General features: G+C 34.9%; 1 protein-coding gene across 1 annotated transcript in view; it reads left to right on the top strand.

Annotated features, from left to right (window-relative positions):
• The first annotated feature begins 687 nt into the window (after positions 1 to 687).
• NKAIN2 (sodium/potassium transporting ATPase interacting 2) overlaps positions 688 to 25,314 on the top strand; it is a 511,469-nt gene continuing 486,842 nt past the window's right edge. The window contains exons 1-2 of the mRNA XM_024759019.1: positions 688 to 699; positions 795 to 932. Of these exons, the coding sequence (XP_024614787.1) occupies positions 688 to 699; positions 795 to 932 (150 nt within the window). The remainder of the gene's footprint in view (positions 700 to 794; positions 933 to 25,314) is intronic.

The following is a 25,314-nucleotide window of genomic DNA, read 5'->3' as shown; positions in this document are numbered from 1 at the left end:
TTTACATATGACTTAATTGTAAACTTGTAAACACAGACGAATATGGAAGAATTTCAAATGCCTTAAGTTTCTTGTTTTTATAACAGTGATGCTTTATTTTTATTTTTTAAAATAAAAAATTGTTTTAAGTTTCTTTCAGGGCCCTTCTTTTTCCTGGTTACTATAGGTAACTGGATATGATTTTTTTTAAAGTCACATTTGATTTATAATCTAGTACTATTAAAGTTAGAAGGACCCTAGACATTAGTCAAAGTCTTACATTTTACAAATGAGTAATCAAATCAGACTCCCAGAGGAAGGAAATGACTTACCTGGGGCACTACAGCTGCCTAGTGGCAGGTCGACATCCAGAACCTGGTCTCTTGACTTGCCGAAGAATTCTTTTTCCTCTCCATCAGCCCCCTTTGCTCTATTCCCAACTTATACAGTGACATTTGAGCAGATCCTAACAACAAGCCCTTGGTGTGGACATCATTTCCCGAACTTGCTGGTTGATGACTTCAAATGTTTGACAGTGCATATGACAATATAATTTATCCTGTGACTGCACAGATGACATCCTGCGAATACTACTTGATGTCTCCATAAAATCATCCCTGAAAGGATTGTACCTGTCTCTGGATCCACGGCTTCCATAGTCTTCCTTTGAAATATACCTAAAAATGTCTTTCTCACTGTTAAAGACAAATGCCAGATATGGTAACACAGTTACAATTGCTAATTATAATGTCGGTGTGATCCTTTATTTTCTCTCATCGCTGTGCTTATCTATATATCCTGTTTTGCTCTTCTAGGTTTGTGTGCTGGAGAGGCAAATATTTGACTTCCTTGGATATCAGTGGGCACCTATCCTGGCAAATTTTGTACATATTATTATCGTCATTCTTGGTTTATTTGGAACCATTCAATATAGACCTCGTTACATAACAGGAGTAAGTACCCTCCCTGCTTTTTATTATTGAAATAGAGAAAAATATGCAAACTACAAATGTCTTGAAAATTTTTATGTATATCCTTTGCTTAAAGCACCATGTGTTTGTTTATATAGTTTCAGATTATATCTACAGTAATTAAAAATGTCAAGCTTAAAACACTTGGCAGTGAATGGAATCAGACTGTATTTTCATAGATTGTACTTTCAGCCAATATTCTCTTATAATTACAAGCAGGACAGTGCCCCTATATGTATGAATTGTAAAGTCATGGTTTCTGATTTAACAGATTTTAATGGGACTTCTTCCCATTTTAGATAATTATATTTTATAAATTGAAGAAAGGTAGTTTAAAATCAATACAAATGAACATATAGTATTGATGGGAAAATGTTAATACATATTAGGGTTAATATTTGACATACTTGAAAGCCAGAATAGTCTGGAACATGGTCTCTGTGTTCTCCATAATTCTCTTTTTGGCTCAGAGAAAGTATTTTGCATTCCCACTCAAGTTAAACGTACTTAACATAAAAGTGAAATGCAACTGTGTTGCAGTTGCTATGGGAACCATAACAAGATCTTTTACTCTTGTATGTGCCTCAGATCTTAGCTATAGCTCTTCATTAATGTAGATTTTTTTAGTGTCATCATTTTTCTCTATTTCTTCTGTTTTTGACAAAGCAAAAATCTATAGGCATTTATTTTAAATTATAAAGCAAAAGTTTGGTAAAGGCATTTATATAAGACAGTGTAGCTAAATATCTGCCTTATTCAACACAAACCAGCAGGCCTTCTCGGGTTTCACGAAAGCCTCCTTAACATAAAAGATGCCCTCCTATGACCTGTTCTCTCTCTGTCATCTGGGACCCAGATAAAGCTCATTGGCACTGAAACAGGCAATGTGGTGGCAGCTGGGATCAAGATATCCACTGTCTGGCTAAGGCTGAGTCAGAAGCCCATAGTCTTCTCCTCTGGGAACATACCCAGAAATGAGTGTATGTCACCTCTAAGGGTGTGTTTCCCTGTAAATCTTGTAATACTTTTCACAAGATTACAAATAGGATGTGTTCTATTGCAGAGTGAAGTTTCTCAATGCATAAGATATAATAGTAGTGTTTACTTTCTTTTATAAATTGTAATTTGATCCAATATAAGGAAGGTGGTACAGTGCTTGGGAGTGGGCTTTCTGAAGTCATAATTCCAGGGTTGAAATCTTTCATCTACCAATTTCTGTGTGACTTTGGGCAGCATAACCTGACCAATCCTTAGATTTTTTACATTAAAAATGAAAGCAATAGTTATAGTGACTCATATGCTTCAATTGATACATTATAAGCCATCATGTGAAAGATTCTCAATTTAACTTTCCTCTTTCATTAGACTTTGAGGCTTCTCCATGATTTTATTCTAATAAATAGAGTTGTTCTGAGTATCACCATATAAATATGTCATCTCTTTTTTGTGATAAAGTTCCTGGAATGAAAATCTAGGTGTGGATCAAAATGTTTGAACAGTTTAAAAGGTTTTTTGTGTTTGTTTTTGGTTTTTTTTTTTTTTTTTTTTTGAGGAGTTAGTGGGATATTCTATAAATGATCTCGGCACAATGCTTGGTATTTTTGAAAGATTCTCAATTTAACTTTCCTCTTTCATTAGACTTTGAGGCTTCTCCATGATTTTATTCTAATAAATAGAGTTGTTCTGAGTATCACCATATAAATATGTCATCTCTTTTTTGTGATAAAGTTCCTGGAATGAAAATCTAGGTGTGGATCAAAATGTTTGAACAGTTTAAAAGGTTTTTTGTGTTTGTTTTTGGTTTTTTTTTTTTTTTTTTTTGAGGAGTTAGTGGGATATTCTATAAATGATCTCGGCACAATGCTTGGTATTTAAAAAGTGCTCAGTAAATGTTAGCTATAATAATTTTATGCTTATTATCATTTGAAAATAATACTGAACTGTATATACTAGAAATAGCCTGATAGGCAATTTAAAATAGAGCATGGTGTTGTAAGCTATTGGTTGAACTCTTTCCGCCACTTTTATTTTAAGCTGCTACAACTCTTAAATTTTTTTGTGTGATATTTCTGTGTACCAAATTCTAATTCCATCCCGAAACCAGTAGGTGGCATTCTGTGCGGGGGCGGGGGGGGGGGTGCTCCGAGGAGCTCTGGTTCTTTATGCCTCAGTGCAGAAAGAATTCAGCGAGAGGCAAATTGATAGATAAGAAGTGATTTATTAGAATGGGAGACCTGTGAAGCTTACAAGCAAACGGGCGAGAGGGTGCCATGCCACGAATTTACTGGGCTACAGTTTTATAATCAAAGGAAAAGTGGGTAGGGAGAGAAGACCACCTTCTTCCTCATTCTTGAGTAGATGGCAAGCTTCTATCATCAGCTCCTCCTCCATGTTGTGTGGGGGAGTTTTCTTGTCCCTACCTGGTCAAGCCAGGACTATTGGTGGTGCAATGGAAATGAGCAAAAAAGGTGGTAACATGTGCTAAAAATGGTAAATCATCTCACGTTTTAGTATAATGTTACCTTTTCTCTATATTTTTGTTTTTAGTGTGTGCAGAGGAGTGTGTCCTAGGAATCATTAACCTACTAAGCTCCTTGGGCAGGATGTGGGTCTCATGCCATCATTGTTTATTGTTTGGGGGCATGTCTCATGCTTCTATTGCATGGTTTTGTTGCTAAACAAGCCTCCATGGTTTTGTGGTTAAGCAAACCTGCTTTCTTGAATGATCATTAACTTATGGGGTCTCCCATACTTTTTTTCTCTATTTACAATCCCCTAGTGGGATTAACTGTTTAATCACCTACTTTGTCCCTTTATTCTGTCCCTATCAATCCTCTTCAATAAAATACATACCCACTAGAGACAGTGTCCTGTGTTTTCAAGACAGGACACTCTCTCTAGTGTTACATAAGAGTTAGGATACTGTGGGACACATTTAAGATGTAGAACTTTTATATAATTGAGAGGATCTCTGAAATCTTTCTGAGGTCTTAACACTGTGTCTTAGCGCTACATCTTTGATTTGATCTTGTCTTGCAGACAGAATCCTTAATCTGTTCTTTTTCTTGAAACAGTGTCTTAACTTGGAAAATCTTTTGCCAGCTGGAGATGCTGTAAATGTGAAACTTTTATTTTCCAACCCAGAAAGTCTTGAGTTAGCAATATATCTTCTAAATTCTACTTGAAAACTGAATTGTTCTTTCTTTAGCTCATCTCTCTTATAATACCATGTTATGTATGGCTAAAAGATTACAAATAACACTGTCAACTGTTTGCTTGGATATCCCTTTAGCCAGATCCATAAGTTTATAGGTATATTTTTTATCTTCAAATTTATTTCAGGCAATAGTTAAGCTTATTGTTCCAATAATAATTATTGTGAGTCCTCTTTTCTCCAGTCCTCAAAAACAATTTCTTTACTGTTTTTCCTGTTTTCACTGATTCTTCTCACTGCCCTTCTGGTCTCCAGCTGCCACCTTGTCTCAAAATTAATGCTGTGTGTTTTAGGTTTGCGTCACAGTACCACTCAATTTCTGTTCTAGTTATCTATTTCTCTGTAATTTCTGTATAACAAACCATTTCTGTACACCAAATTCATGGGATCTAGTGGCATGATGTCATGTTGAAGGTCAAAAGTTGATTCAGGAAAATAGAGAATTTGCCATAAAAATGGAGTCAAAAATTTTCAATTTGCCTAAAGATGATAAAAGAAATTTTTATTTTTTGGCTGCGTTGGATCTTCGTTGCTGCATGTGAGCTTTCTCTACTTGCAGCGAGTGGGGGCTACTCTTCGTTGCAGTGCACAGGCTTCTCACTGTGGTGGCTTCTCTTGTTGTGGTTGTGGAGCATGGGCTCTAGGCACCTGGGCTTCCGTAGTTGTGGCGTGTGGGCTCAGTAGTTGTGGCACGCAGTCTCTAGAGTGCAGGCTCAGTAGTTGCAGTGCATGGGTTTCGTTGCTCCGTGGCATGTGGGATCTTCCTGGACCAGGGCTCGAACCCATGTCCCCTGCATTGGCAGGAGGATTCTTAACCACTGCATCACCAGGGAAGTCTGATAAAAGGAATTTTAATTAAAAGAAACTTGAATGGAATCATAGATGACAGAAATTCTGGTCAATGAAGGATCTGAGTTTAGCAGGAATCTTCCTGGTAACTGGAAGATCTGATAACTTCCTACAGTTATCAGACAAGCTGTAACTAACAACACTGTACTGTTGCAGTTAAGAAATTTCCATAGGCTCTCTGTACTCTGGAGACTTAAATATTGACAATGAAATTTCTTTTCCTCTCCCCTAAAAATGTAAGCCTTTATGATTTCTATATTTGTCATTTTATATTGAAATAGAAAACAATTTAGTATAAAAATAGAGATAAGCACTTTCATAATTTCACAAGTGAAACTTATCGATGTTTTTGCACATTTCCTTCACGTATGTGCAACTGAAATTATCTGATTATGCTACATCTCGTGTATTTTTTTTATGTAATGTGACATCAATTTTGGAATTCATATGGCTATTTCATTGTTCATTTAACCTTTTACACTATTATTATATATTATACTATAAAACATAATATATGCTGTATCTTATGGTATATTATATATTATTATACATTATACTATTTTCATGTTTTTATGATACATATTTCCCTATAATCATCTCCATAAAAAAATACCCTCATCTTCATTTCTGATTTCAGTCCTTAGGAGAAATACCTAGATATAACTAAATAATATGAACAGTTTTAAGTTTTTTGTTATATAATTGATAATTACTGATCCAAAATCATTTTATTGAATTATCCTCCCACCAGTGTACAGCAGAGTGTATTTCTCTGCACTCTTGCTAACCCTGAATATTATCTGTTCTCATATTTTTTAATCTACTAGGAGAAAATGTGTCATTTTTTATAGCATTTCTTATTTTACTGAGTTGAGCTTTTTCATATATTCATTAACCATTTTTATTTCCTTTTCGAGGGACTGTCATTTTGTGTTTGCTCATTTTTTTCCATAGAGGTGTTTATCATAACAATTTTTGTATTTGGATCACATAGTAAAGGTATTTACCCTTTAAATATCAATTTCATTTTGATTTTTATTACTTTTCTCTTATTAAAATTAACTCCCTTTCCCTTCGTGATATCCTCTATTGCTTTAAATTTCATTTTGAAAAGTGTGATGATGTCTTCATTATCCTTAGGGCTAATTTTGCTAAAAGAAAAAGGCAGATGCCCTGAAATAGAGTCTAAGGAAAAAGTATACCTTTCCACATTTGCTATTTGTAAAGAGTTTCAGTTTATTGATGGGACATTTTATTGTTTAATTGAAAACTACCCCCCCTCAAAAAAAAGCATGTGGACATCCTCTGAAACACTGAGCACAGTAGCAACCAATAAAATTTAAATAGCACTGGTAATGAGTTTTTTTCCTCTACTAGTCTTCTATTTCATAAGAGCAAAGAAGAAAAATTTAAAAATTTAAAACAGTTAATTAGGACAAGAACTCGTTAATACCCTTTGTGGGCCTCTGTCATTTCAAGGAATATAATATGTTGAAGTAAAATTAAATAGCTGCTTTCAATTCCAAGCAAAGGAAATCTGAAGCAAGAATCCATAGAAATCGTCTGTACTGTATAATTCTCTATAGCATCGAGAGTCCCAAAGAAAAGGCCAGATTAATTCTGGTGGAATAATTCATACATAAATACATACAAATGGCTCCCATGAAAGAATTAGCTTATGTCATAAATGGAATTGCCAAATGCATCTTCATTTGGGCTAAAGACACTGGCAAGCAGAACATGATTCGAGATATCCAGTGGTTATTAGTTAATGACCAAAAATGTTAATGAGTTACACTGCTTTAAACTGTCTAAAATAATCTGAGGAGTGTGTAGGTTCCTACCTGGTGAAGGCATAGCAATTTGTTTGGAGATATTGCCACAAGACATGTTGCCATAACTCTCAATTTTTTTTTCTCCTTCCTCCATTCCTTCCTCCCTCCCTTCCTTCTTTCCTTCCTTTCTTCCTTCCTTCTTTCCTTTTTTTCCTTCTCCTTCCTTCCTTCCCTCCCTCCCTTGCTTTGTTTCTCTCTATTTAACCAAGTTATTTTTGAAAGAAAAAGGAATAATTTATAGAGCTTGGAACCACTGGCTTGGTCGATGAAACTCATCCCAAAACTAGAAATAAATTCAAAATAGCTAAAAATCCATTACTCAGATTTCATAAAAACAGAGAAGAGGACGGCATACCAAAATCACAGTAATATTTATAAGAATCATGTTTCTCTTTTTCTTACCACTTCCATTACTATCCACAGATTCTACTAGATACCTTCCTCTACAAATCCTACAGAACTCACATTAACTTTATAAAATTTTTGTTCAAACTGATATGACTAGGAAATAGCAGAGTCAGGATGTGGACCCATGCTCTTAACCAAACCCCTTCTCTTAACCATTGTACTGAACTGTCTTTTAGGTGCACAGCTCAGAGGGCCACAATTTATCTGACAAATGAAAACAGGTTTTGTTAAGTTATTGGTAAATCCAAAATCCATCATGGCATTTGCAGTTTGAAGATCATTTAGATTTTAAATTGTGCTCTGCCATCCCTATATCAAGGATTATGTTTTTAGCTCTGTATTTAGTGAGGAAATGACCTTATTTCTCAAGAATTAAGAACACAAAACCTTTAGCGATGGATATTTTTGCAGAAGAACAATATCATAGGGAATCCTTAAGTTCCAGAAATAGTGAATTAGAATGGTATTTAAAAAAAAATTTATTATGGCAATCAGCATTTTAATAATGGTAATTCATATGTATGCATATGTACATATGCATATATAGCATAATTTACCTCTAATATATATTAAATTATATATTATATATAATTATATACAATATATATAATTATGTATAATATATTATATATATATTAATTAAGAACAAAAGTATCTCTTTCCACATTTATTTGCAAAGAGCTTCCAATAACTGATGGGAGAGTTTGTTTCTATGTAACCGAAAAAACACCCATATTATATACCAAAAATATGTATGTATGTATGTATATTATTGTACCTATTGAAGAGTTTTTCCATGAAAAACTACAATAGCTAATCCAAAATTAAATGAGTGGGAAAAATTGGGATTGGTTTCCTGTTTTGTTACTGAAAAATCAAGAGATTAAAATAACGTGGTTAAAGCTAATTTCAGGAAGCAGGGCTGTGATGGTTAGAAAGAAAAGCCAGTGTTCGTGAATCTTCATTCTTTGGGTTTTAAAAATAATGAACTATTAGACTGTCAATAGACCCCTACTCATTCTTCCAAAATAATGAAGAATTGAATATACTGCTTTTAGTTTGCATATTAAGGTTTTAGATGGGTGATTTCAGATTGTTGCTGAGCACTAAACTTTTGTTCCTCAATTTGGGCCGCGCTTTTTTGGTTTTTTGTTTGTTTTTTTCTACAGTTATTTTTTTAAAGTATTAATATGTGCTTGTCAATGAGTATTGCTTTGTGAATTGACACACATCCTTCTCTCCATGGAGGGAGGGCACAGCATACAGAGACAGTAATGAGACAGCTTCAGACAAATCAACACCTGCATTGACTTCCTTGATTTTGCTTTTCCTTGAGCCAGTATACTAAAAGGAAAGGATCCCCATGTCATCCTGGGCAAGTCTTGAGGGCCACAAGGTGCCTGGAGCACCAGAAAAGAAAGCTAAGATCTATTTTGTAAAAACATTCTGTTATGGCGATTCGGGAAATGTATAGACTCTTCAGAGGGTCTGTAAAAGCTAATAGTCACAAACTCAATTTGTGTGACAAAAAAAAAAAGACTACATTTTTGGAATTTACTATGTACTGATAATCAGCCATGATTTGAATTTTAAGTGTTCAAGGAGCTCAGGTCTCCATGGATACTATAACCAACAGCAATAAATGAGGAGTAGGTTCTAGGCCCTATTTCCAGGTCATATGCTTCTTTCACTCTAGTAACGTTACCTCCCTAAAAATTTGTGTACTCTTTTCAGTCATGTCTAAGAAATTATTAATCTATGTTTAAGCAGTTGTTTTGAGTCTTCACTTTTTGCAGGAAAAAAACTACCCAAAAGAAAATGTATTGCAGCTAAAGCATTAAAAATGCACACTTTCTGTTCAGGACAGAAAATCAATGTAGATTAGAGATGAAAAGACTTGAGATAGTAGTAAATTAACATTGCTTCTAATGACTTAGAGTAATCGTGAAACTAACTCTTTTCCCATAAGCCTGGAAGGGAAAAAAAACAAAACAAAACATCATTACAAGTTTTATGGATTTAGCTTGTAGTCCTAAAATAAATGTAATAATGCAACATGGTGAATGCAATTTATTCTCGAAAGGATGTGTTCCCTTAGGGAATTGTGGGCCATTTTTTCTACAAGAAGATAACTTTGTGCTCACATTCTGATGTTAGACTGTGACTAAAGATTTATAGAATGTGACAAATATAAGTAATTACATTTTAACAATCTAAGTTCCTATTTGTAAGTCATCTAATAATTTTTGGGAAAAAATTTTGAAAGGAGACGTGAGATATATATATATATATATATATATACACACACACACACACACACACACACACATATGTGTATTATTTCTTTCCTAAAATAAAAAAAATCATATTAATTTATGCAGAATTTTAAAAATCAAAATGTAAAATTAGACTTAAAATAAAAGTCTTACCCTTCTCCAGCTGTTCCTAGTCTCTTTATAGTTCTTCTGTGGTCTATATATAGACATCTCAGAGGGTCTGTAAAAGCAAAATCATTCGGACTCTCAACCACTGCGCCACCAGGGAAGCCCCAGAAAAAGGCTTTTTTAAGAAGTGTATCCTAAGTATATTTCCAATTCTTATTCTATTTGTATTTTGGAAACCCACTGCTTTCCTGTTTGAATTTAGACCATTTTCTTTAGATTTGACCATGATTTTAAATGTGGCTTTTTGTTTTTAGGCTAGGCTCTTCTTCCCTGGAGACTTCCCTCTCAGTACCCTATCCTCCCCTGTCTAAATTGGTGACTCTCCAGGCCTATTACCATCCATCTTCCCTGCTCTGCACCCTCCGAGTTAGATTCAAGCTTTCTTAGATCCTACGTATTTTCTTTATGATATTCTTCACCCAAATTCCTGAAAAAACATGTTCACAAGGTAAGCTTTCTGAGTTTATTCTATCTTTACACTTGAGTAATAGGTTTACTAGAGGACGAATTCAGGGGTGAGAATTAATTTTCCTTCAAGCACTGAAGTAATTGTTCAATCGTATTCTAGGAAGCAGTGTTACTCATGGGAAGTCTGATATTGATCTGTTCTTCATTCGTAGATAACTTTTTAAAAATTCTTGAAATATTCATTTCATGCGTGTTATCTTACCATTTCCAAATGAGGTGTTTAAGTGTGGACCTAACTGAAAATTTTGTAGGCCCTTTTGATTTGAAAGCACAAATACCTTCAACTCTGGACTTTGTATGTATCTATCATCTTGATGATTTTCTATGCTTTTGAACATTTGACTTTGTTATCCCCAGATAATTTCATTTAATAGTTATTATGTATTATAACTGTTTATTTACTTATTTAAAAAAATCTCATTTTCTCTCTAGGGGATTAAATGGTTTTCTGGTTCTAAAGGTGGTGGAGGAACTATCTCTGTTTTCCAGCCCACTTTTACACTCCCCTTTGTTTACATGTTCCTTCCTCCAGTCTCAGATTATAAAGAATTCTGCCTAGTAGTTTAGCTTCCTTTGTGTCTACTGCCCCTCCATACACATCCTGGACTGCCAGTTGCTCTACTCTGCTTATTAGTCAGCACTTAAATGTCTGGTCTTCCTCTTCCAGCAATTGGCAGAAATAGCTCTGCTGCTGATGTTTTATTGCTAATAATTTTAGCAATACTGTACAGGCTGCATGCTCAGTTTGCCGTTTTGAATCAAAAGTGGAACGATAACTATTAAAGTGCGTTAAACATATGTTACTTTGGAATCATTTCCTATTTTCAGTGAGATCTGAGCAGGCGGCTTTGTTATGCAAAGGTGTGGAAAGCCAATGACTGTTAGAATCTCTTCACCCTTTAAAAAGCCATTAATTGATTGTCCATTGTATAGTAAGCACTATGCTATGCAAAAGGCACACCATATAAACAAAGGCTCCAAATGTTTACATTTTAATAGAGGGGGAAAGAAACATGTAACCATGTAAACACAATGCTTTTCATAAATACTATGAGAGAAATATGTAAAGGATATCACAAGATCCCCAGAACAGGTTGGGTAAGTCAACCTGGGGGCTGGAAACGTTCAGGAGATGCTTCATAGATGAAATGACACATGAACTAAGACTTAAAGTATGAGTAGTATATCATGGAAAAGACAGGAAGAGGGGAGAATTTCAGGCAAAGGTAACAAAAGTGAAGACATGGAGGTGTTTAAATATATAATTGTATTTTTATTGATTTATATCAGGTACACATGGCTGCTACGCAGAGGCTGTACTGATTAAAAGTAAGGCTAAATATGTAGGTAGGGACCAGGTTGTGAAGAAAATACTTGACTGTGCTAAATTGTTTATATAAGACATCCTGTAGACAATTAAAGGGTTTTATATAGGTAGTGGTCCTAAATGGCTAGCAACATGGTGGGGAAGGAGAAATGAAATGACAGATATGTTTGTAGATGTTTTCAAGAAGAGACTGGGAAATGGTGGAGTCATTTGACAAGGCAATGATTAAAGCAAGATGAATAATTTGGGGGAAAATTTTAAGAATTCAGTTCTAAACTTTCATTGTCTTATTAGTTACATGGGTGTGACCAGATAAACTGTTCCCTAATAACTTGATACCACTTTTAGATAAAAATAGTAAATATTATCTAATATGTAGATGACATGATTTTATCATCCTAAACTAAGAGTGCCTTTACTGAGTGCCTTTATTAGACACCTGGTATGTTTAGAATTAGTACCAAAAATGTAGTAACGGTTCTATTTTTCTAAAATTACAGTCAGCATTTAGGGGAGAAACCTCCAAATATATCACAAGCCTATATATAGTTACCTTATGCATAGAGTAATGTCATATAATTACTTATGTGTACATTTTATAACCAGTTTATTTTGCAAGGTTTACCAGCCAGTGCCTTGGCATTCTCGGGTGTTTTTTTGTTTGTTTATTTTTTGGTTTTTCTTTTTAATGACTGAAGAAGCAGTTTGAGTACATATACCCAAAACAGTTGTCTAGTTTACAACGAAATGCAGCAAATTTTTATGGTGTAGATTTTGTAGGACGTAATTTGTCCTTTTGTCTGTTAAGTGTAAACCTGATATTTTCTGTAGCGGAGAACCATGATTCTGCTGTTGAAATTCATTAGCTTACCTGTGTGCCTAGGTGTGTGGTTTAGTCAAGTACAAGTCTTGTCTACTTCTCAGCTTCCTGGTATCATTCTAACCACCAGCGGACTGTCCATTAAAGTCCATGGGCCTCCAGTTAGCCAGTATTATAGATTATCTGCATGCCTAGTGCTTTTAAGGAAAACCTCAAAATCACTGCCATTCACAGGATATTTTTTACTCCTGAATTGCATTTTAGCAATATGTCAATTAACCTACATTAAGTGATTATATGAGAAACAGACTTACGACCTTGATTCATTGTAAAGATTTTGTTGAAAGCATTGCTTTCAACAGACTCACAAGAAAAATCTCTCTTGTCTGTAGAGAAGGAAAACTTTTCCCTTCTTCCCTTCTAGGTTCTTTGGATGGTTTAATAATTAAATTATGGATTAACAGGAGAAAGATAAATTTAATTTTCTACCTGTAGGAATCCATTAAAAATATGAGACTCAAAGAAGTGACCAAAGCAGGCAGTTCTTATGCCTTTTAGAGAAAGAAACAATGCATTTTTGAAGAATTGATAAGACAAAGAAGTTTTGCATTGGGGTAGTAAATTAGTGAGGAAGTAACAAGGTTTGTTTATACAGCCTTCTTGGCCGTAAATTCCCTATCTCTGGTGATAAGAATGTCTCTCTTTGTCCTGGTATAGGGGGTACCCTTTACATGGGAGATTTCTTTCAACTAATTCAAAATAATCAATATGCCAAAGCGGCATATTTTGGGGTGTCGTATTCTGCTCTCCTTCATCCCAATCCTGGGAATAGTAATGCTTTCCTTATGCATTAGGTTGTTTAATCTTGAGTTCCTGATGAACTTAAATATTGGATGCACATAATTTTAAGACTAAATGTGTGAACTGACAAAGTTTTCCAAAACAAACACACAAGAAAGCTTTCTAGATTTATTTTCTGACAAAACTAATAAAAGTAATTCTTTGTTCTTTCACTATACAAATATTGACTAGCACTTACTCTATGCCAGACACTCTTTTAGACACTGTGGATTCAACACTGAAAAGACCAAATCCAAGCTCTTGTGGGGAAGACAGGCAGTATATAGGCAGTAAGTAATAGGTCACAGAAAGATGTTACAATATGAAAGTTCTCTCTCTCTCTCTCTCTCTATTAAAGATACATATATCTTTAATAGAACAAGAAATTTATTACTCCCATTCAGTAGTTCCTGGGGGCTTTGATGTTAAATCATATACAACCAGGAATCAGGAATCATCTTAATTTCAGTGACCACCTCTACAGGGATCTCATTGCCAGGTGTTACAGGTATAACAGTCAAGAAATCACTAGTAATAAAGGTTCAAATAACCACAGATCTCTGGCATGAAGGCTGCTTCTGAAATGGTCCCAATCAAAATGTAATACTGTCAAATGCATATGTATTTATACCTTATATATTTAGTAAATTCTCTACCAAGCTGACAATTATTCTACCTTTACACTTGAATAATAGCAACTGATGGAATGTAATGCCAGTTACTAACCTTGAGAAGACTAAAGACAAGGGTATTTGGGTACAGAAAAACAATTAAGAATGTATAAAAATGAAACCAAAACATATTCAAAATGCTGATAACCAGAGATAATTGCACTGTTATCATTTTTTTAAATCTATTTTCCAATTTTTCAATGTCCACACATTTTTTTAAAATCTAGTATATTGTTATACATTTTTTTCTTTTACTTACCATCAACATTTTCTATTTAATTATATAAGGCTGCATTGTTCTTTGAATATGTTGAATCAGTTTACAATGTGTAGAAATTCCAAATCTTTGCACATTTTTTGAGATATTTATCTTGTCCTTTTTAGTTTGTATTTATAGACATTAAGTTGTTTTGATATTATAGAAATTAACCCATCATTTTTCAATGTGTATTGAAAATTTCCTCAAATCTCTCATATACTATGTGTTTTTATATTGGTCTCTTTGGCCAAAATAATTTTTAAAATTCTTATCTAGTAAAATATTTATAGATTCTGAGTCTCCTGTCTTGGTAATAAAGATATACCCACTCTCAGCTACACATTTAATCTCCTATATTTTCTTCTAAGATATTTATTGTTACTTTTTATAGTAAACTCTTAATTCATCTAGAACATATTTTAATATCAAATGGGGCACCAACACTATTTTCTTCCAATGGGTAACAATTTGTGCCACCATTTATTTCCCCAAATAATTGAAATATCTTATTTGTTTACATTAAATTATCATATATGCTGGATTTTTTTTCTCAGCTCTCTATTCTAGTCCACTGTTTCATTTGTGTACTCTGTCACTACCCAATTAGTGACTACAATGGGTTTATAATGTGTTCTAACAGATGGTAAAGCAAGTCTGCCATCTTTTCATATTTTCTTTTGTTATCCTCCAATATCTATTCTTTAATGTTAATTTAAAAATTATTATATTCAGGGCTTCCCTGGTGGCGCAGTGGTTGAGAGTCTGCCTGCCGATGCAGGGGACACGGGTTCGTGTCCCGGTCCGGGAGGGTCCCACGTGCCGCGGAGCGGCTGGGCCCGTGAGCCATGGCCGCTGAGCCTGCGCGTCCGGAGCCTGTGCTCCGCAGCGGGAGGGGCCACAGCGGTGAGAGGCCCGCGTACCGCAAAAAAAAAAAAAAAATTATTATATTCAATTCAAAAAATTAAGCCTATTAGAACTATAATTGAAATTACTTTTTTTAAAAATTAATTTTATGAAAGAGATACTTTATGAGTTTTAGGTTCCCCATCCAACAAGTTGGTATGCCATTTCATTTATCTTGTATTATTTTGATTTTCAGTAAGACTTTGTAGGCTTTTTTCATGTAGATTTTATACTTTTCTTGTTGTTTATTTCTATATACTCTTATAGGTTTTATAACAATTGTGAATGGAATATTTTCCCCTTTCTAAGTGCTTATTATTAAAATGGAAAAAATATGTTGCTTTGGCATATTTATCATTTTCAAATTATCTTATTAATAAAGGTTTTCTAGCATCTCTTGAGTTTTTTGGGTGATATCTTTAAAAAAATAAACTTTTTTCATTTATGTCTAATGTTAATAGTATTTATTTTATATCCTTATTGTATTCATAAGACTCTCTAAGACAGTTAAATATAAGTGGCAACTGCAGGAATCTCAGTCAAGTTGCTGAATTTAAATGTAAAGATTTTAGTATTTTGCTATTTATTGTGTAATTGCTATTGGTATTTATTAAATAGTCTTTACCATATTTAGTTTCCTTCAATTATCAAGAATGGTAATATATTTTATTAAATGTTTTTGAACCTATATTAATATGGTAATATTACTTCTTCTTAAAAGTTTGGATACATTCAACTGGGTTGATAAATGTTCTAATATTAACCCAACCTTCCTTTACTAGGCTATACCATATGTGTTTGTAATATATTATTCTTTGCTTCAATTATTAAATTCTAATTCTAATATTTTTATTTCCATTTGTTACATCTTTATTCAAAAATGAGATTGATTCATAGCTTTTCACTTATAATATTTTGCAAGTTATGCAAGCTTCAAAAAATAAATCGGGGAGATTCCCTTCTGTGATCTGTAATAGTTCAAGTAGGATTGGAGCTATCTATGTTTCCCAGAACTCATCTATGAAATCATCTAGTTCTAGTACTTTCATGGATGGTAGCTGTTTAATCATCTTTCCAATCTATTCTACAGTAATTGGTCTTTTCAAGTTTTCCACTTCTTGCATGATTTTAGTAATATAAATTTTGACAGAGCATCTATTTTCTAGAGCCTTTGATTTACGTTATTGTCTTGGAGTTCCAGTAATATTGATTTATTTCTTTTTAAAAATCTCTTCTTTATTCCTGGGTTGGTCTCTTTTCTAATTCCCTTTTCTTTCTCACTCCATGCATTATTACCTCTGAATCAAGAAAACAGCTAAGATCAGTGGCATCTCACTCCCGCTTTTGCCCTCCTCCTTTATTCCACAGTAAGAAGGCACGGTCTTGACGTAACATGGGTACCACCTCCAGGGTATTTGCTAAATTTTATGGTAATAATTGTGGCAAATTGAAAAGGTAGCTTTATGACTTTCTTGCTTTGGGTTTTCTTATGTTAGTTGGTGTGTCAAGTAACGATTGCAAACAATCCTTTAAAAAGGAAAAAAAAATGGTGTGACTGAACAAAGGATTTCAACTTCAATTTATTTAATTCTGAAATTCATTAATAATTGTCCTTTTATCATGTCAACCAAATTGAAAGTAACTGAAGAAATCGTCTCTAAGAGTAGTAATTATTACAAAACCGCTTTTGTGTAATATTCTCTATACCGTTTATTTCAAAATAAACCTTTATTTGCAACAGTATCACAAAATGGTCTGAAGTTGACCCTTCAGCTACCTTGTGAACAGTTTTAGCTGCAGGATGCTTTTTGATCGCTCAGCTGTCTCCTTAATGGAATAGTTGCCATTTTCCTGGTCATCTCTGGTGCTGTATTTGTAGACATCTTGTCAGTGGTTTTTGGAAGCATTGACTCATCTGGGAACTCCATGCACAAGAGCATGTTATCTAAACTCCACCGTTAAACCTCTGTCTGCCTAGACCTATCATTTTCTGAAATGCATTGGAGTCAATTTGGTTTTTTTTTTTTTTGCGGTACGCGAGCCTCTCACTGTTGTGGCCTCTCCCATTGCGGAGCACAGGCTCCGGACGCGCAGGCTCAGCGGCCATGGCTCACGGGCCCAGCCGCTTCGCGGCATGTGGGATCCTCCCGGACCGGGACACGAACCCGTGTCCCCTGCATCGGCAGGCGGACTCTCAACCACTGCGCCACCAGGGAAGCCCCTGAGGAATAATTTTTAAAAAGCACATCTTTTAAGCTCTTTTGTAGAGGTATGTAGGAATATAAGGATGCTATCCATCAAATATATTCGAGAATTTGGGAAATAATTGTATTGATACTAAATTGGGTACAAATTCACATATTTACATCTGTATATTTATATTTCTGATATCTGGACAAAACCATAGTAAATAAAGAAGAAAGATATGGAGATTGTTCTCAGAGGAATCAGGATAGATGACTGAGCTCTTATACATGTTACATATAATACATTTTTCTTCTTTCATCAATGGCTATGCATCTTCTCTCAAAAACTGTCTGTCTTTATGGGCCAGTAGCTTTTTAAATTATTATTATTTTTAATTTATTTATTTTTGGCTGCGTTGGGTCCTTGTTGCTGCGCGTGGGCTTTCTCTAGTTGTGGTGAGCGGGTGCTACTCTTTGTTGCATTGCACAGGCTTCTCATTGCAGTGGCTTCTCTTGTTGCAGAGCACAGGCTCTAGGCACACCAGCCTCAGTAGTTGTGGTGCATGGGCTTAGTAGTTGTGGCTCACAGGCTCTAGAGCACAGGCTCAGTAGTTGTGGCACATGGGCTTAGTTGCTCCATGGCATGTGGGATCTTCCTTTTTTTTTTTTTTTTTTTTTTGCCCAGCTTTTTTAAATAAGTGAAATCAGATTAGGATTGCTGGGTTCTGAATTATTTTGGAAATAGAAAAATTATAAATTATTTCATTTCACTCATGTTAGTTAATAATCTTTCAGTTTTTAAAAAGTTTTGAAGAAAACCATTTTTACTAGATTATTTTTCACAGTGCAAAGTTTTATTTATGTGATATTGATAACGATTTAATTATTAAGCATATGAAAGCATTCAAGCCCCCCTGCTGCTTTTATTTTGTCCTTTTAATAATCAACTGTCATGGAAACCCTGACCTTTCTGTTATTATACTTAGATTTTCATCTAGATAGCCTCTTTTTTATATATCGCTGTTGTGATGTATAGCGAATATGAACTTTTATTTTTATTCAATCTCGTATACCAGGAAATGGAAGTCAAGTCAAAATACACACTTTTGGGAAGAGATAGTCTGCCAAGTTATCACCATAAAAACAATAAAGCTTTAGTTCTTCCTATTTTTTGCTCCCCCTTTTTTCTCTAAAGATACTCTAAAGGCTTTTCATTAATCATCATCATTTAGTGGGTCCATTATAACCACGATACCAAAGTAAGTTCAGAGTAGGTATTCCCTAGCCAACGATGTTCCTCATGTTTCAGAGTTACTTGTATTGCTTTCTCTTTTGGCCTTCGAAGATATATGTCTGTATCTTTCTTAATTTCTTGGTAAAGCAAGAATATGTTAAGTTTTTTGTGTGGAAGTTGACTGCAAATAAGTGAAAGAACACAATTTTTTTAATTAAGGAAAAATTTAAGCTCCTTTCTAAGTAAGATGATTTAGTAGTAAACCTTTTTTTTCCTGTCTTTGTAAGTTCATTTTATTCAGAGATTTTTTTTTTTTTTGTCCTTTTAATTCCTTCCAATTCCAGCATCGTTTTTGGTATTTATCTATGTATGTATTTATAAATTGATGTACTTATATCCTTACTCTGTTCCAAAATTAATTGAGGACTTTCACAGAATAAACCAATCTTTTCAATTAACTTGTCCTCTGAATTCTTCTAAGGCTGTGAGTATGTGTAGACCATGAAAGACTGAGCTTTTTTTTTTAAGTGACGCGCTCTCAGGCATCCTGCTAACAAATGATGAATCGTATGTTAAGTGTTTTTCTAACAAAGATTTTCCTAACTTTTAAAGTTGCTGGACAGAATGATCATCCCTCAGAGGAAGGACTTAAGACTCCTTAAAGCAATGATTCTCAAAGGACTTAAGACTCCTTAAAGCAGTGATTCTCAAAGCATCCCCTGGCAACTGTTAGCAGTGAAAATTATCTCTAAGCCCCCTCCTGCTTAATTAGTCATTGTTAATGGGGGGGAGGGGGACAGCCTTCAGCTTTGAAACAAGTCCTCCAGGTAAATCTGAAATGTAAAGGTTTACGACATCTTCTTTTGGGGTGTGTGAGGGGCTTACAAGAGGTTTTTTGTTTGTTTGCCTTGTTTTTCTGCAATGTATTTCAGGAAAATAGATTTTTTGAAAAATCTGTAAATTGATTAGTCATTTGGTTATTTTTATTTGCATTTATACTCGTTTAGGCATATTAGCTAAAAGCAAGGCTCTTGTGGGCTTTTTAAATTTTTTGAAGTTTAGTTAATATATTATGTAAACTACAGGTGTACAATATAGTGATTCACAATCTTACAGGTTATATTCCATTTATAGTTATTATAAAATATTGGCTATATTCCCCATATCATACAATATATCCTTGCAGCTTATTTTAAAATATACCTAACAGTTTGTACCTCTTAATCCCCTACCCCTATATTGCCCCTCCTCCCTTCACTGTCCCTGCTGGTAACCACTAGCTTATTCTCTGTGAGTCTGCTTCTTTTTTGTTATATTCACTAATTTGTTGTATTTTTTTTGGTTCCATGTATAAGTGATATCATACAGTTTTTCTTGTGTCTTTTGTTTTTGTTTTTGTTTTTTTAATTCTGGTATTTTTCTCTGTTTTCCTAAGGAGGGAAAGGGGGAGACCGTCTCACTGCTGTCCTGTAGGAACATCCTTAAAGGTCATAACCTTAGGTTATACCTAAAAACAGCTAACTGGGATTTTATTTGATTTTGTTATTTAAAATTTTAGTGTCATCAGAGAAAGATGTTCAGTCCTGGAAGTTCAAATTATGCAAAAATGAAGACAGCTCTTGGTAATTTTAAAGGACCAAAGGGAAAAGCCTTCAGATGAAGCATTCGGTACCACCCTATTAGGGCTCAAAGTCTTTTCACTCTCAGCTCAATAGGCTTAGGGCTGCCAGGGCACTGTTGATAAGCTTTGGCTCCAGCATTTAGGATTTCAGCTACAATGTAGCAGACTTCGGTTGATCATGGTTACCCTGACTTCCATAATTTGCTTTCTACCTTTTTTTTGTTTGTTTGTTTCAAGAGCAACACACTGCCATCTGCGACAAATTCTTTCACTAACTCCACAGTGAGAAAAACATATTTTCGGTCTTAGGGAGAAAGGATATGTGAAATTGAAGTATTGTGACTATTAATATTCCCATGGCAATAAGCTGCTGTTTGTTTCATTATCTAAATTGATTCCTGTTGATATTCTAACTTACTCTTTTGTCTCTAGGATTTGAAATTTAAATCATAAACTGAATGTTCTGAAAAACAGACAGCTTACTGTCATATTGAAAGGCAAGTCTCCATGACTTTCCACTTTACATTTGGCATAGGGACAATAATTTGTGACTGGCGTTCTAGATGATTACTTTACTGAGATATGAACAGATCAGAAAAAAATAATTCATGTCAAAGTTTACATAAAAATATTCAATGCATTTTGATATGTCCCGAAACTTGATCCAGGTTGTAGGGCTATAACTAAACAGGATGGTGAATATCTGTCTTAATTCTGTCTAGTGATCTCCTAAAATGTTGGTTGAAAAGAATCTGAGGCACACCTCTAGTGATAGTATTTTCAGCTTGGTTTACCAAAAAAATCACTGTTACTTATTAACTTGCCCTCAAAGCAAATTATGCTGAACCAAGTCTTGTTGATACAACAATGCAGCTTGTAGGGTTAAATCATAATCCTTTAAATATGGAATGCTCATGGGACCTCTGCCACCTGCCAAAGAACAGAATTTTCATGATTTTACATTTACTTACTTTAAGTTGGAACTTAGATGTCCCGAGATCTCATCAGCTTGCAACAAAATAAAATTACAGGTCGTTTAATATCCAAATTATAAAGACTCCAAGTTCACATCTTCCTAGCTTAGTAAGGTGCAGTTCTCCCCTCCATCACCCCCTTGCATGTTATATTCCAGCATGCCCAATGCTTATCCATGTCCAAGAAATTAGTCCTGATTATTTTACCTTACTGACAAAATCAGTACTCAAATATACTACCACATGGCTGAAGGACCACATAATCTGTACCAAGAATACTGGATGCTTCATAAAATGTCACCACCTGCTGCAGTATAATGACTACACCTAGACAGTTCAGTTCATTTGCCCTTTTCCATCTGTGCTGCTGCCATAGCTACTAGGGGACAGATTTTATTATCCGCAATACATGCTGTCAGAGAATTACTCCAAGCCACCACAGCCACTAGTGTAGGTCTCTGCTGACTGGTTCAGGCTTTGATTGCAACCCATCCTCAAAGAGCCCCTTCCAGCTCTGTCATGCCCAGTCTGTGCTGGACAGGTCACTTGCCTGTCCCAAGTATTAAAACTGTTACCATTCACTCAGCTCCCTAAAGCTCCTCTAGAGTGCTTGAGTTGGGTAGGTTTAAAACGAGGTCAATTATATCTTATTCTTAGACCCAGCACTTCCTTCTGATTTCCTAAGCCCTAGTATTACACTTGGGTCACACGCCCACATTTCCCTTATTTTGAGGACCCCTGTTTTCTTTCCTGTCATTTAGTATTACCTGGGGATACCCTTGTACATCAGATGGATTCAAACAATATTGATTCTCAAATGGAAAGGAAGTGGATGGGGACTTTGAATCTCCATCCTCTCAGGAATTATTTTAGTCTATGTCAGTACAGAGACTCTTGTAGATTCCTGGGGGAGGTATATTGAATACTTTACATGCTCGCCAACGACATGTAAGCACTTGCCTTTGTTCAACCAAACTAGGTCTTGTTACAGTTGCACTTTCTCCACTGACTTTAAGTGAACTTAAACTGAACTGCTTGCCTTATATAACTAAAAGACAGTGTTCACAGAACTAATGGAGGGTGTGCACCAATGATACAGAGTCCTCCCCTCCATCCTTTAGCTATTGTCATTCTTTGACAGTTTTGGTGCCTAGCCTCTCCTGCACAGTCTTTCACACAGTGAAGTGACCCAGCAGAGCATCTGAACACTAACCACATACCTACTGAATAGAGTTTTATTGGTCAGTAATTTTTAAAGCCGTGACTTTCTCCCCAGATGGGATAATATTGGACATTAGTCTGGAAATAGCTAGTTGCTCATAACTTAATATATTTTTTCGGTAAAAATCATAAAATTTGGTAAGAGTCAAGGTTTCTGGAATATGAGGATAAAGATCTGGCTCCATCATTTCTGAAATGGGGTTGCTTGTCCCAAGTCAGATAAATGCTTTAAGCCTTGGTTTCTTCTTCACATCAGTTATCAGTTGTTGCAAGTATGGAATGAAATATTAATATTAAATGTTGAGCGTGTGCCTGGCACAAGTAGGCTCTCAAATGATTATTTATCATGTTAAAGAATTTCACTCCTTTGTGTATTTCAACATCATCCTTGGCCATGCTTTACTGAGATTTAGGGAGCAGCAAAGATACATCATCTAGGAGTCAAAAAGGTTTTGAACTAAAGGATAATCAAAATTAAGTCCTCTTCAGAATAGGTTTCAGTACTCTTCTACTGGCACTTTAAAAAAAAAATGTTCTTTATGTATCTCCTTGTCACGAATCTATAACAAAACTTTGAGTAGCAGTAGACCAGCTTTCCCACTCCTCTTTATCGCTTTCCATTTTTAATGTTTCCATTATGATTTCCAACTTCCAGGGCTCAGCAGAAAAAGGGCCACTACTTTTTCAAACCTTGCTTGTTGTCGTGAGTACCATTACCAGGAATGAAACGTTTTCAATCTGACACTGAAAAGCAAGATAAATAACATGTATGGTTATAAACTGTGGCACTGAAGATGTTCCAAAATGTCCATTGCTCACTATTTCCATAATTTATTTGTCAACAGCTCTATTTATTTAAGGATTATTTTTACTGGTTATTGTCTATACTCAGGCATAGATGATAAGGCTACACACATTCATCTGAGATGAACAGAACTATAAATAGTATATAATTGTAAATGTAAAATGATAAAGATCCCAGAAAAGCAGCTTTTCCTTTTCTATGAACTCATCAGATAACGCATGAAATGGTAATGCTTAGAAGTATCGAAGACTATGCGTGCTACAGTGTACCTGCTATCAGTAGAGATGCAGTTGTTAAATTATTTTATTTTATTTTTTAATAGATCTTTATTGGAGTATAATTGCTTCACAATACTCTGTTAGTTTCTGTTACACAACAAAGCGAATCAGCCATATGCATACACATGTCCCCATATTCCCTCCCTCTTGAACCTCCCTCCCATCCACCCTATCCCACCCCTCTAGGTCATTGCAAAGCACCAAGCCAGTTTCCCCGTGCTATGCGGCTGCTTCCCACCAGCTAACTATTTTACATTCCGAAGTGTATGTATGTCGAAGTTACTCTCACTTTGCCCCAGCTTCGCCCTCTCACCCCATGTCCTCAACTCCATTTTCTATGTCATCGTCTTTATTCCTGCCCTGCAACTAGGTTCATCAGTACCATTTTTTTTTTTTTAGACTTCATATATATGCGTTAGCATACGATATTTGTTTTTCTCTTTCTGACTTACTTCACTCTGTATGAAAGACTCTAGGTCCATCCACCTTACTACAAATAACTCAATTTCATTTCTTTTTATGGCTGAGTAATATTCCATTGTATATATGTGCCACATCTTCTTTATGTGTAAATAGTGGCTATTTACACATAAAGTAAATAGCCTTGTAAATAGTGCTGCAGTGAACATTGTGGTACATGTCTCTTTTTGAATAATGGTTTTCTCAGGGTATATGCCCAGTAGTGGGATTGCTGGGTCATATGGTAGTTCTATTTTTAGTTTTTTAAGGAACCTCCATACTGTTTTCCATAGTGGTTGTATCAATTTACGTTCTCACCAACAGTGCAAGAGGGTTCCCTTTTCACCACACCCTTTCCAGCATTTATTGTTTCTAGATTTTTTGATAATGGCCATTCTGACTGGCATGAGGTGATACCTCATTGTAGTTTTGATTTGCATTTCTCTAATAATTAGTGATGTTGAGCATCTTTTCATGTGCCTCTAGGCCATCTGCATGTCTTCCTTGGTGAAATGTCTATTTAGGTCTTCTGACCATTCTTTAACTGGATTGTTCGTTTTTTTTTGATATTGAGCTCCATGAACTGTTTGTATATTTTGGAAGTTAATCCTTTGTCTGTTGTTTCATCTGCAAATATTTTCTCCCATTCTGAGGGTTGTCTTTTTGTCTTGTTTATGGTTTGGTTTGCTGTGCAAAAGCTTTTAAGTTTAATTAAGTCCCATTTGTTTATTTTTTGTTTTATTTCCATTACTCTAGGAGGTGGGTCAAAAAGATCTTGATGTGGTTTATGTCAGAGTGTTTTTCCTATGTTTTCCTCTACGAGTTTTATACTGTCTGGTCTTACATTTAGGCCTCTAATCCATTTTGAGTTTATTTTTGTGTATGATGTTAGGGAGTGTTCTAATTTCATTCCTTTACATGTAGCTGTCCAGTTTTCCCAGCACCACTTATTGAAGAAGCTGTCTTTTCTCCATTGTATGTTCTTGCTTCTTTGTCATAAATTAGGTGCCCATATGTGTGTGGGTTTATCTCTGGGCATTCTATCTTGTACCATTGATCTATATTTCTCTTTTTGTGCCAGTACCATACTGTCTTGATTACCATAGCTTTGTGGTATAGTTTGAAGTTGGGGAGCCTGATTCCTCCAACTCCTTTTTTCTTTTTCAGGATTGCTTTAGTTATTCAGGATCTTTTTTGTTTCCATACGAATTGTAAAATTTTTTTGTTATAATTCTGTGAAGAATGCTCTTGGTAGTTTGATAGGGATTGCATTGAATCTGTAGATTGCTTTGGGTAGTATAGTCATTTTCACAATATTGATTCTTCCAATTCAAGAACATGGTATATTCCTCCATCTCTTTATGTCATCTCTGATTTCTTTCATCAGTGTTTTAGCGTTTTCTGAGAAGTCTTTTTCCTCCTTAGGTAGGTTTATTCCTAGGTATTTTATTCTTTTTGTTGAAATGGTAAATGGGAGTGTTTCCTTAATTTCTCTTCCTGATATTTCATTGCTGGTGTATAGGATTGCCAGAGATTTCTGTGCATTAA

The sequence above is a fragment of the Neophocaena asiaeorientalis genome, unplaced genomic scaffold, assembly GCF_003031525.2.
Source record: "Neophocaena asiaeorientalis asiaeorientalis breed wild unplaced genomic scaffold, Neophocaena_asiaeorientalis_V1.1 scaffold5, whole genome shotgun sequence".
NCBI classification, from domain to species: domain Eukaryota; kingdom Metazoa; phylum Chordata; class Mammalia; order Artiodactyla; family Phocoenidae; genus Neophocaena; species Neophocaena asiaeorientalis.
The sequence above is the reverse complement of the archived record's forward strand: the minus strand, read 5'-3'. Positions and strand labels throughout refer to the sequence as shown.